General features: G+C 40.7%; 1 protein-coding gene across 13 annotated transcripts in view; it reads right to left on the reverse strand.

The window, feature by feature from the left end:
• Nucleotides 1–279: 279 nt before the first annotated feature.
• Nucleotides 280–14,231, reverse strand: part of ATXN3 (ataxin 3) — a 47,031-nt gene continuing 33,079 nt past the window's right edge. For 4 of the 13 annotated variants that reach the window (XM_025391519.1, XM_025391518.1, XM_025391525.1 and 1 more), the window contains one exon: nt 9,867–11,198. In XM_025391519.1, the coding sequence (XP_025247304.1) occupies nt 10,931–11,198 (268 nt within the window). In that variant the 3' untranslated portion in view covers nt 9,867–10,930. Of the gene's footprint in view, nt 4,400–8,341; nt 8,345–9,866; nt 11,199–14,231 lie in introns of those variants that run through there. The other 9 variants (XM_025391528.1, XM_025391527.1, XM_025391521.1 and 6 more) reach the window with 6 other exon arrangements.

A 14,231-nucleotide genomic window follows, 5' to 3' on the forward strand; every position in this document is an offset into this window, starting at 1 on the left:
CAGCCTCCCAAGTAGCTGGGATTACAGGTGCCCGCCACCACACCCAGCTAATTTTTATATTTTTAGTAGAGACAGGATTTCACCATGTTAGTCAGGCTGGTCTTGAACTCCTGACCTCAGGTGATCCACCTGCTTCAGCCTCCCAAAGTGCTGGGATTACAGGCGTGAGCCACCACACCCGGCCGGGATCAAGTTTTAAATAGCAAGTCATATATATATATATACACACACACACACACACATATATATATACATATACATATATATTTTTTTTCGGAGACAGAGTCTCACTCTATTGCGCCAGGCTGGAATGCAGTGGTGAGCCCTCGGCTCTCTGCAACCTCTGCCTCCCAGGTTCAAGCGATTCTTAGTCTCCTGAGTAGCTGGGATTACAGGTGTGTGCCACCACGCCCAGCTAATTTTTGTATTTTTAGTAGAGACGAAGTTTCACCATGTTGCCCAGACTGGTCTTGAACTCCTGCCCTGAAGTGATCTGCCCGCCTCAGCCTCCTGAATTGCTGGGATTATAGGCGTGAGCCACTGTGCCCAGCCTGGAGGTCATCAATATTAATGATCGAATCCTCCTAAAAATTTAAAACATCAAGATTTATTTTTCTACTTAAGATTTTAAAATTATATTTTGATTATGCATTGAATCTATTTTGTATTTGTACAAGTCCAATGGGCCAGTTTTAAGAGTTTTAAGAATTTCGTAGCTCTTGGCACTAGCATGATTTTTTTTTTTTTTTTTGAGATGGAGTCTCACTCTGTCGCCCAGGCTGGAGCGCAATGGCACCATCTCGGCTCACTGTAACCTCTGCCACCCAGGTTCCAGTGATTCTCCTGCCTCAGCCTCCCAAGTAGCTGGGATTACAGGCACCTGCCACCGCGCCCAGCTAATTTTTGTAGTTTTTACTACAGACGGAGTTTCACCATCTTGGCCAGGCTGGTCTTGAACTCCTGACCTCGTGATCCACCCACCTTGGCCTCTCAAAATGCTGGGATTACAGGTGTGAGCTACCACGCCCGGCCGGCACTAGCATGATTTCAAAAATAGTATCAAAAATTCAGACATTCAAAATGTGATTTAGGCTCTGACTGGAATAAAATTTATTCAACTTAATATTAAATGAAACAATATGGACTACTGGTAGTTTTGTCTATAATGATACTCAACTGGTTTTGAGTTTTTTTCCTCATTGGCTTTGGCATCATGAATAAAGCCTTAAGAAAAATCAAGTTTTAAGGACAAAAACAAAGCACCTCCTTAAACAAAATATTCTGTGAATTGTAAATTATTTGGCCAAGATCTTAGTATAGAGTTTACCTGCAGCAGCCTTTTCAAACAGTTTATATTACTGAAATATTTATATGTTGATTACTGTAAAAAACATATATTGATGGTTTTAGATCAGAGATTAACTATTCTGAATTTTTAAAACATAAATTACTCATTAAATCCATGACATCTGAAAATATGAAAGTGGTATTTCCAAGGCTTATTTAAACTTCTACTAGCATCACCACTGTACATACTTGATCCCAGTAATACAAATTATACATTAGAAAAATGATACCAATAGTTTAAATATTAAACATTAAGATGTTCCCAATTAGTAAAACAGAATGGAAATCTTTAATACAGTTCTTAGCAGGACAGTTCTTGTGAATTTAGTTGTTCCTGACTTTCTTGCAGGTGGTTTACAGTAAATGGCAGTACCTGATACATAAGCTATAGCTTTGCATAACTTTTAACTTTTGTGATACTATGGTTACTTGCACTGGCATATTTTCATACTGGCCAATCAATTAAGAAATAGAATCTAAACATTCAATTACATTTAAGCCAACCCCACCAAGATGGCAGTTCACTAGTGATTCTGGATCTGCCTGCTAAATGTAACAATTTCACAACAAACTACACAAACACATTCAAACGCATCCAGTGTGCGCTCACCTCTGCTTTAAAAACTCTCCAGCTGGCCAGGCGCGGTGGCTCATGCCTGTAATCCCAACATTTTGGGAGGCCAAGGCAGGCAGACCACCTGAGGTCCGGAGTTCGAGACCAGCCTGGCCAAACATGATGAAACCATGTCTCTACCAAAAATACAAAAATCAGCTGGGTATGGTGGTGGGCGCCTGTAATCCCAGCTACTCTGGAGGCTGGGGCAGAAGAATCGCTTGAACCCAGGAGGTGGAAGTTGTAATGAGCCGAGATCACGCCACTGCACTCCAGCCTGGGCAACAGAGCGAGACTCTGTCTCAAAAAAAGCAAAAACAAAAACAACCAAAAAAACCTCTCTAGCAAATAAAAGTCAAACATGCCGTATTTTCTTAAGTGCTTTAACTAGGGTATATATGAACTTTATAAATGCTAAAATTAAAATTTTAAAATGCATATTGGTTTTCTCATTTTTATATTAGGTAGCTCATCAATTCAAGTGTATGAAAAGTTTAACGTAACTTTTCAATGGAAAAAGGTAATGAACAAATATCCATGGAAAATATGACTAACACACCTGTAATAATTAACATAAATGTTCAGTCTTAAAATATTTAGCTTTTTAAATCTTGAGGGAGTAGTACTAAAGTCTAACATCTCTTGTAGTTTTAAAGTTTTATAATTCTTCTGAAACATTTTTAATTATTAAAAGAAAACTTTAGATTTTAAAATAAAACTATCCTTTTGTGTAAGGGAAACTTCAGAAAACTTTGGCACAAAATAATGACTTAAAAAATCTGTTATATCCAAGAAAAAGCTATTTCATAATCATAAATAAAAGATATTTTTTCTTCTCTTTTCAGTTAGCAATAAATCCTAGATCAAAAAACTTTCCCTGATGAAATGTGTGCAGCCACACACCAGTAGGGCAATATACCATACTTTAATTTTCTAAGTTGTCAGCTGAAATTTCTTGGATTTTAGCTTATGAACAATTCAACATTCAAAAGAGCTTCAAAAGGGGCTGGAGAATGAGGGATGGGGAACACAGAAACTAAAACATCAAATTCAGAGAGACACGGTTTTCACCAAAATGGTACTATCCTATTGACCCAGCAAGAAACTCTCTGTACATCTCAGTTAAAGAGAATATTTATCAAAACTATGGACTTTCTTATTTACAGACCCACTAAGTACTGTGACTTCTACAGTTCTTAAGCTATCTAAAGATGATGCAAGTGCCAAATCACAGTATAAATTTAAACATTTTCATTAATTATTTTCATGTTCTAGATCACCATCTTTGACAAGCTATACCTACTAAAAGATGTGAAGTAGACACCTATATTCCATGACTCAACTGTAAAGAGAACAGAAAGCTCCAGTCATAGGAGAAAAAAATAAAATAAAACTGCTATTAAAATTGAAGGCCAAATTTCATGTATTATACATTCATGGTGGGTACGTATGTTTAGTCTTCTAACAGAAGGAGACTTGCCTGCATACTATGCTTCTCCTAGTTTTCTCAATTGGAGAAGGAAAAAATAAGGCGCAGGAAGAAGGGGTTGCAACAAAGCTGTAAGGTTTTGATGTAAGTGAAAAGATATTCATAAAGCATCTGGGAAAGCACATGCTCACACATTTTAAAAAACGCTCATTTATTCTCAAGTACTTGCGCAGGGCTGATTTCAGAGTTTAGGAATGCACCAGTCATGAAATAATGATCCCATCACAGGACTTAAAATGCTAGACCTCAGAAAAGATTACCATCTTTCAAAAGAATTGTGGGAAAATAATGAAAACCAGGTCACAGAAAAGTTGTGATCAGAGAAAATGACACAAGAAAACACTGGAGCACACAGTATACAGTTGAAGGGAGGACTGTTTAACCTTCTAGAACCATTACTATTATCAACACAGACTAGAGATACTTTCCTGAAAGGTTAATTTGGTTAATAAGAAAGTCACTATTAGATGATGTGAGCCAAATTATCTACAAGAGAGAAAAAGAAAACTGGAAAAAGCCTGAGGCAAGAGCTAATTAGCTGGTCTGCAAAAAGATCCAAGAAAAATGCCCTAATTTTAGACATGTTAGATATTGCACACTCAAAAAAGAAAAAGAAACATTTAGAAAACTATTTTATATGTCTTTAATTGCTGAATGCCTCTTTGGCTAATATTTGGGAGATCATTTTTTAGTCCTACAACTGACGCATTGTTCCACTTTCCCATCATTTTGTTTGCAAACCACTAAAAGTCTTATTTCCTCATCTCTTTGACACATTACCAAAGTGGACCCTATGCTGTAATCACACAGAATAATGTTGGAAAGTATGAATATCTCAATTATTTTTTAAAGGTATTATTTTTTTCCTTCTGTTTTCAAATCATTTCTGACAGTTTCTAAAGACATGGTCACAGCTGCCTGAAGCATGTCTTCTTCACCCATAGCATCACCTGTTGGGAAACAAAACCACATTTCTTTAAAATTTCCAGAAAATTCTCAAAGTCATCAAAAGGTAAGCTCTCAGAAAATGTATTTCTATTTGAGCGCGAGTTTCTTTTTTTGATTTAATGCATATAAAGCAAAACTTACTTTTATAGTTCTATATATTTTGACAAATACACTGTCAAGATATACAACCATTCCATTGCCCCAGAAAACTCCCTCATGCTGCCCCTTTGTGGTCAATCCCCAATTCCTAATCCCAGCTAGCCAACAGTATATTCTCTGTCCAACAGTTTCATCTTTTCCTGCATGTCATATAAAAGGCATCAGTAGATATGTAGCCTTTTGAATATGGCTTCTTTCACTTAGTGTAATGCATTTGGGATTTGTTGTGTATATCACCAATTTGTTGTGTATATCAACAATATCAGCAGTTCATGTTGATATACTCATGTTGTGATATACTCATGTTGTGTATATCAACAATTCATGTTGATATACTCATGTTGATATACACAACAAAAACCCAACTTTCTATTTTGAAATAATTGTCAATTCAAAGGAAGTTGCAAAGATATTTCAGAGAGGTTTCGGGTATTCTTTTGCCCAATTTCACCCAACAGTTACATCTTATGTAACTAAAGATCAAACTAAAACCTAGATAGTGACATTGGCACAATGTTATATGTAGTTCTACACGGCATTTTATCACACATGTGTATTCATGTAACCATGAGCACTACAATCAAGACATAGAAGTGTTATAATACCACAAAGATCTCCCTCCTATCGATTTATATTCACACCCACCTCTCTTTCACCCACTTTCTCTAACTAGCGGCAACCACTAATATGTTCTCTATCTCTATACAGCTGTCATTTTTAGAACGTTGAACAAATGGAATCATACAGTATAAGACCCTTTGAGGCTTTTTTGCACTCAGCATAATGCCCCTGAGATCCAGCCACGGTGCTGCCTGTGCCAACAGTTGGTTTCTTTTTAATCCTGACAGTAGAGTATTACATGCTATGGATGTACTACAGTTTGTTTCACTGTAGGACATTTTGGTCATTTCCAGTTTTTGATTATTACAAGTAAAGCTGCTATAAACATTCATGTACATGTTTTTGTGAGAATATAAATTTCTATTTTTGGCTGGGCACAGTGGCTCAAGCCTGTAAAACTAGCACTTAGGGAGGCCAAGGCAGGCAGACTGCTTGAGCCCAGGAGTTCAAGACCAGCCTGGGCAATTGTGTCAGTGGAACAATGCATCAGTTGTAGGTCTAAATAATGATCTTCCAGGCTGGGCGCAGTGGCTCACACCTGTAATCCCAGGACTTTGGGAAACTGAGGCGGGTGGATCACGAGGTCAGGAGTTCGAGACCAGCCTGACCAACATGGTGAAACCCCATCTCTACTGAAAATACAAAAAATTAGCCAGTCATGGTGGCACACGCCTGTAGTCCCAGCTACTTGGGAGGCTGAGGCAGGAGATTCGCTTGAACTCAGGAGGCAGAGGTTGCAGTGAGCCGAGATCACGCCACTGCACTCCAGCCTGGGTGACAGAGTGAAACTTCTGCCAGAAGAAGGAAGAAGAAGGAGGGAGGGAGGAGGAGGGAGGGAGGAGGAGGAGGAGGAGGAGGAGGAGGAGGAGGAGGAGAAGAAGAAGGATCTTACAAATATTAGCCAAAGAGGCATTCAGCAATTAAAGACATTTAAAATAGTTTTCTAAATGTCTGTTTTTCTTTTTTGATTGTGCAGCATTGCCCAGGCTGGTCTTGAACTCCTGGGCTCAAGCAATCTGCCTGCCTTGGCCTCTCTAAGTGCTAATTACAGCACTTACGGAGTGTAATACTGAAAAAAAAAATAAAAAAATTAAATAAATAAATTTCTGTTTTTCTGGGACAAATGCCCGGGAGTATAGATGCTATGTCATATGGTCAGGGTATGTTACGTTTCTAAACAAATAGTGAAATTACTTTCCAAAGTGCCTGCATCAATTCAAAAGAAATATAAAAAGGTTACCTCCCTTTATATACTTTGACCCTCCTTCATTTGTAACATAATTGCCTTAAATATTTCCAGTATATATACTGAAAAACAAATCAGTGCTATAATTCTTGCTTCAACCATCCATTTAGAAAATTCAAAAGGAGGGTAAAGTCTATTGTGTTTACCCATATTTTACTCTTTTTATTGTTCTTCCTTCCTGATGTTCCAAAATTACTTCTTTTATCATTTCTTTTCGGTTTAGAGAAATTCCTTTAGCCATTCTTTTAGGGTAGGTCTGCTGAAGAAAAATTGTTAATTTTCCCTTCACTCCTGAAGGATATTTCTCTGGATGTGTAACTCTGGGTTTAGAGTTGTTTTCTTGTTTTTGTTTTTTTAGACGAGGTCTCGCTCTGTCACTCAGGCTGGAGTACAGTGGCACAAGCTTGGCTCGCTGCAACCTCCACTTCCCGAGTTCAAGCAATTCTCTTGCCTCAGCCTCCTGAGTAGCTGGGACTACAGGTGCCCACCAACAAGCCCGGCTAAATTTTTTTTTTTTTTTTGAGACGGAGTCTCACTCAACTGCCCAGGCTGGAGTGCAGTGGCCCAACCTTGGCTCACTGCAACCTTTGCCTCCCAGGTTCAAGCAATTCCCCTGCCTCGGCCTCCCAAGTAGCTAGGATTACAGGCGTGTGCCACCACACCCAGCTAAATTTTGTATTTTTAGTAGAGACAGGGTTTCCCCATGTTGGCCAGGCTGGTCTCGAACTCCTGACTTCAGGTGATCCTCTCACTTCAGCCTCCAAAAGTGCTGAGATTACAGGTGTGAACCACCGTGCCCAGCCTAGAGATTTTTTCTTTCAGCACTAGAAAAATTGTTGTATGTATCCCTTCCTTCTGGCCTTTATGATCTCTGATGGGAAATCTGCTGTCATTCAAATTGCTGTAGGTAAGGTCGTTTCTTGCTAATTTCAAGATTTTCATTTTTTGTCTGCAGTGTTCAGAAATCTGACTATGATATGTCTCTGTGAATTTCTTTGAGTTTATCATATTTGAACTTCATTCAGCTTTTTCAATCCATAGGTTTCTGACTTTTGCCAAATTTGGGAATTTTTCAGCCATGACTTCTTCCTCCAATATTTTTTCAGCCCCACCCTCTTTCTCCTCTCCTTCTGGGACTCCATGACATAAATTTAGATGGAGTCTTGCTCTGTTGCCCAGGCTGGAGTGCAGTGGCGCAATCTTGGCTCACTGCAGCCTCTGTCTCCCAGGTTTCAGTGATTCTCCTGCCTCCGCCTCCCCAGTAGCTGAGATTACAGGCGTGCGCCACCATGCCTGGCTAATTTTTGTATTTTTAGTAGAGATGGGGTTTCACCATGTTGGCCAATCTGGTCTTGAACTCCTGACCTTAAGTGTTCGGCCCACCTCGGCCTCCCAAAGTGCTGGGATTATAGGTGTGAGCCACCGTGCCCGGCTTGGTGATTTTCAATTGAATCTTGAAAATTTGGGGTATTACATTATGAGAATGTGAATCTTATTTACATCTTCCAATTTGGCAAGCCTCCTCTGACACAGCACTGGCAGCAGGAAAAAGGGAGTGCCACCTCACTACAACCAGAGGGGAGTGAAAGTTCAGGCTTCTTCAAGGCCTGTGATAACACGGAGTGGTGGTCATGGGCATTACTGCTGAATGCACACGGGAGTTCTAGTCCCCTAGTCTTCCACTGACATCTCTCTGACTGGGAGGGAGAGGAATGCCTTGTTACTGATCCCCACGTGGCCTCCACGGACATTGTGGAGGTGTCCTTGTTACTGCTGGACGCCAGCAACAGTCTGGATTCTCTACTAGGCCTCTTCTCTGACATTACCCCCATAGGAGCCAGAGAGATGCCTATGTATTATTAGGTGGACGTTCAGGCTCCCTGTGACCACTGACACCGTGGGAAAGGAGTGTTATCACCTCCTGGAGGGAAGGAAAACCCCAGCTCCCCAGGCAGCCTTCTCTGACACCATGTTGGCTGGGAAAGGGGAGAAGTGTACCTTATGACTTCCAGGTTGGGGTACATATCTTGACTTCCACTCGGCCTTTGCTGACAGGGTTTGGGGCCAGTTTATTCTGTGGTGTTTGACTGTAGTCAAGTGCTTATTATCTAAAAGTTTTTGTCTTGCTAGGCTGCCTCTTTTGGCTAAAGAGAGCAGGCTTTTTATGGGGTTTTCTCTTGGTCTGAGCCCACAGCTTCTCCAGCACCAAGCCCAGGATAAATGCGGCAAAAAGAAAATCCAGGCCACTCCCCACCACGCTGCTCCTCTGGTTCCAAGGTCTGTCTTCTCTCTGCCTTTGAGATTCAGCTCGTTTTTTTTTCTTTTTGAGACGCAGTTTTGCTCTTGTTGCCCAGGCTAGAGTGCAATGGTGCGATCTCAGCTCAGCGCGACCTCTGCTTCCCGGGATCGAGCAATTCTCCTGCCTTAGCCTCCCAAGTAGCTGGGATTACAGGCATGCGCCACCATGCCCAACTAATTTTGTGTTTTTAGTAGAGACAGGGTTTCTGCACGTTGGTCAGGCTGGTCTTGAACTCCCGACCTCAGGTGATCTGCCCACCTCAGCCTCCCAAAGTGCTGGGATTACATGTGTGAGCCACCGCGCCTGGCCCAGCTTATGTTTTATACAAATGTTGAGGTGTCTTGGCTGTACTTAAGAGGAGGAATAGAAAAAAGTACCAGTTCATCCCTTTTATTATTCAATTGTTTGGATATACCACAGTTTGTGTATTCGTTAACTAAATGAAGGTCTACATTTAGGCAGTTTATAATTTTGGGCAATTATGAATAAAGATGCTATAATCTTTTTTTGTTTTTTTTGAGATGGAGTTTCGGTCTTGTCGCCCAGGCTGAAGTGCAGTGGTACGATCTTGGCTCACTGCAACCTCTGCCTCCTGGGTTCAAGTGATTCTCCTGCCTCAGCCTCCTGGGATTACATGTGCCCACTATCACACCCAGAAAATTTTTGTATTTTTTAGCAGAGATGGGGTTTCACCATGTTGGCCAGGCTGGTCTTGAACTCCTGACCTCAGGTGATCCACCAGCCTCGGCCTCCCAAAGTGCCGGGATAACAGGCGTAAGTCACTGTGTCCAGCCCTTTTTTTTTGAGACAGTCTTGCTCTGTCACCCAGGCTGGAGTATAGTGGCACGATCTCGGCTCACTGCAACCTCCGCCTCCCGGGTTCATGTGACTCTCCTGCCTCAGCCTCCTGAAGAGCTGGGACTACAGGTGCCCGCCATCATGCCTGGCTAATTTTTGTATTTGAAGTAGAGACGGGGTTTTGCCATGTTGGCCAGGCTGGTCTTGAACTCTTCACCTCAGGTGATCCACCAACTTCGGCCTCCCAAAGTGCTGGGATAATAGGCATGGGCCACCATGCCTGGCCAGCTATAAGCATTTGATACAAGTTTTTATGTGAACCTAAGTTTTCTTTTCTCTTGGTTATATATACATGATTAGGATGGCTGGATCATATGGCTAAGTATACATTTATCAAAAAAATGCCAAACTGTTTCCCAAAGCTGTACACTTTTACATTCCCATTAACAGTGTATGAGTCTCAGCTGCCTGGATCCTTGCCAACACTTGGTATTGTCAATTTTATTTCCTCATTAAGCCACACCTACAAGGGTGCCGTGGTATCTCATTGTGGTTTTATTGTGCATCTCCCTGTGACTAGTGATGCTGAGAGTCTCTTCATGGGCTTGTCATCCCTATGTCTTATTTGGTGAAGTACCTTTGCAAATTCTTCACCTTTTCATTGAGTTGCTCTCTTATTGTTCAGTTTTAAGAGTTCTTTATATATTCTGCTTACAATTTCTTTGTCAGATACAGTTACTTTTTCTCTCAACTTCTACTACTAATTGGCCAAACTTTAAGACATATTTAAACCGAGACCTGGAAAGTAACTCTGCACTTCCCATTGTTATTTAGATTATACTCAAGTATTTTTCATTTTCCGGGTGGTAAAATGTATTTATTTTTCACCTACTAATATTCATGATTTCTGGCCGGGCACAGTGGCTCACACCTGTAATCCCAGCACTTTGTGAGGCCAAGATCATGAGGTCAGGAGATTGAGACAATCCTGGCTAACACAGTGAAACCCTGTCTCTACTAAAAATACAAAAAATTAGCCAGTTGAGGTGGCAGGCACCTGTAGTCCCAGCTACTTGGGAAGCTGAGGCAGGAGAATGGCGTGAACCCGGGAAGCGGAGCTTGCAGTGAGCTGAGATCGCACCACTGCACTCCAGCCTGGGTGACAGAGCGAGACTCCGTCTCAAAAAATAAAAAATAAAAAATAAATAAAAAATCATGATTTCTAAGGAATTTTTGGAGACTGTACAAATTACTGTGAAGTTTAAATTATTATGTTAAAGTAGTCATTAAATGTTCTAGAAATCCTCTCCTGCCTTGGTTTCCCAAAGTGCTGGGATTACAGGTGTGAGCCACCACATCTAGCTTTTTTTTTTTTTTTTTTTGGGTAACTGCTCCTTAATCCAGGGAAATTTAGTAGATTAAAAATTTACTTAAGAGTCTTAATATGATTAAAGAGGGGATGAAGAATAATGTAAAGCAAAAATCAGATGCAGCCCATATGTCAGATAAAAGTGTGAAGGTAGCGAACATGATGAATGGTGAGCAGGCCTTACCTAGATCACTCCCAAGTGCTCCTGAACTGGTGGTTGGCCTTTCACATGGATGTGAACTCTGTTCTGATAGGTCCCCCTGCTGCTGCTGCTGCTGCTGCTTCTGCTGTTGCTGCTTTTGCTGCTGTCTGAAACATTCAAAAGTGAATGTATATTTAAAAAACAAAACTTAAAAGAATAAATACACCATGAGAAAAACTATTCATGTGGAAAATACACTGTTCCACAAATCAAAGTAGTCACTGACATTAAAAGAATGCAAGAGCAGTTAGTCTGATATAGATTACTTTAAAATATAGAAGTGCTGATCCTAGAAAACCTAGACATAAAATTTAAATTTATCAGACAAATTAAGAGGTAGGTATTTTCATCACAAAATAACCTATCATGGCCAGGCATGGTGGCTCACACCTGTAATCCCAGCACTTTGGAAGGCCGAGGCAGGTGGATGGCCTGAGGTCAGGAGTTTGACACCAGCCTGGCCAACACAGTGAAACCCCATCTCTACTAAAAATACAAAAATTAGCCAGGTGTGGTGGCAGGCACCTGTAATCCCAGCTACTTTGGGAGGCTGAGGCAGGAAAATCACTTGAAATGGGAAGGTAGAGATTGCAGTGAGCCAAGATCGCGCCACTGCACTCCAGCCTGGGTGACAGAGCAAGACTCTGTCTCAAAAAACAAACACACACACAAACAAACAAACCTATCATACAAAAAGATTCACTGGTAGCTATTCTTATGCAAATGAGTGTTGGTTTATAGACCCTTAATATTGTTGAAAGTCACTGAAAATAAGTACCTTTGATCAGATAAAGCATCTCAAACTACCATGTGAGTTAACATAATGTTTCCATGGCTGGCTCATTCTTTTGATTCAGGTCTGAGCTTAACAATCTCCCCAGAGATGCCTTTCCTGACCATCCCACCAAAAGTAGCCATCTGACATTCTCATTATTTCATCACTTTGTTTTAATTCTCAGCATAAACTTACCATCTGGTGTTCTCTTTATTTCCCTCTTTATGGCGTGTAAGCTAATGAGAGTGCAAATGTTAACTTGTTCATCTATTTCAACAGTGCTGATAACCGTGCTGTTACAACATAGTAAGCATTTACTGAACACTTGATAAATGAAAACTACTATTTAACACACATTATCAGATTTTAAGTAATATTGATTGCATTCAGCTCCTCTGTAATTTTTTCAAAAGGAAAAACAATGTAATTCAAATCCCCACTTTTAAAATGTTTAAACATGATAGTTATGATGTAAATATGTAGGAATACATTCTTGTACTCAGAAAATACACACTGAACAACTGAGACATAATGGAAAATCATATCTGCGTATTATTCCCAAATGGTTCAGAAAGGCCAACAATTGGGGAATCTGGGTGAAGGATATAAGGCGCTCTGTGTACTATTTCTGCTTTTATGTAAATCTGAAATTACAGGTCAAACATCCCAAATCCGAAAATCTGAAATAGAAATGCTCCAAAATCAGAAACTTTTTGAGCATCAACATGATACTCAAAGGAGGTGCTCAGTGCAGCACTTCAGATTTGAGATTTTGGATTTGGAATGCTTAACTGGCAAGTATAGTGCAAATATTCACAAATCCTATAAAACCCCAAATCTAAAACACTTCTAGTCTCAAGCATTGTGGATAAGGGATACTCAATCTAGATTTCATACATGTAAATACAAACACAGAAAAACAAAAACCAAAACTTACCAACAGCTGACAATCTCAGTGAGAAGCCATAGGTTTAAAAAAAAAAAAAAAAAAAAAAGATTGCTTCTCGGTGTTTTGGCTAAGATCAAGGTATTAAAAAAAACAAAAAAAACAAGAAAAACAAAAAAAAACGGGGGTATATAGGAATTTAAAAAGGAACCAGAATTTTTAAACTACCAGCAACAATTATTAATAGAATGACACATTTTTTCTAGAGTTCCTCTCAATTTTGTGTTTTAAAACTGTGAACAATAAAGTTCAACCAATGAGAACTGCAATTTTTCCCTGTTGGTCTCTAAGCCCGAATACTGACCTGTGTGTAGGTGTAAGACTTTAGTGTGCATGGCTAACGATGCACATAAGGGCAGTATCCTCCCATTAGCAAATCCTGATGCTGCGACATGGCACAAGAAAGACGGACTGAGTATGGAGAATTCCTGGCACATCAGCTATCACTCCATGCCCTCTTCCCCTCCACTCAAGAAGGTATGTGAGAATGCAAGGGAGTGACAGGTAAGATAGCAATTTTAGAGGAATAGCCTTTATTCTACTTTTAGTTTATGAAAAGTCAGAAGTAAATCAATTGCCCACCTTGAAACAATGTTGACACCTTCCAGCTGTGAAGACACTGAGATGGAACATGTTTAAGTGGCACTCAGCATCCACTCCCACTGTGCCATTAATATTATAGAGGCTACAAAGCTAAAAGCTACATGTCTTAGATTATTTTACAAGTAGGATTCTGGTTGCAAATTAAGTGCTCACATGAGCTTTAAAAGGCCGAAATGGGTTGAGCACGGTGGCTTGCGCCTGTAATCCTAGCACTTCGGGAGGCCAAGGCAGGTGGATCACCCGAGGTCAGGAGTTCAAGACCGGCCTGGCCAACATGGCGAAACTGTCTCTACTAAAAATACAAAAATTGTCTGGGCATGGTGGCTCATGCCTGTAATCCCAGCACTTTGGAAGGCTGAGGCGGGCAGATCACGAGGTCAGGAGTTCGAGACCAGCCTGGCCAACATGGTGAAACCCCATCTCTGTTAAAAATACAAAAAAATTAGCTGGGTGTGTTGGTGCGTGCCTGTAGTCCCAGCTACTTAGGAGGCTGAGGCAGGAGAATTGCTTGAACCCGGAAGGAGGAGGTTGTAGTAAGCCCAGATCATACCACTACACTCCAGCCTGGGTGACAGAGCAAGACTCTATCTCAAAAAAACAAAACAGAAACAAAAGTTAGGCAGGCATGGTGCTGCACAGCTGTAGTCCCAGCTACTCGGGAGGCTGAAGCAGGAGAATTGCTTGAAACTGGAAGTCAGAGGTTGCAATGAGCCAAGACGCCACCATTGCGCTCTGGTCTGGGCAACAGAGTAAGACTCCATCTCAAAAAAAAAAAGGCACAAATGGGCCAGGCATGGTGGCTCACGCCTGTAATCC

Source organism: Theropithecus gelada, chromosome 7b (genome assembly GCF_003255815.1).
Source record: "Theropithecus gelada isolate Dixy chromosome 7b, Tgel_1.0, whole genome shotgun sequence".
NCBI classification, from domain to species: Eukaryota; Metazoa; Chordata; class Mammalia; order Primates; family Cercopithecidae; genus Theropithecus; species Theropithecus gelada.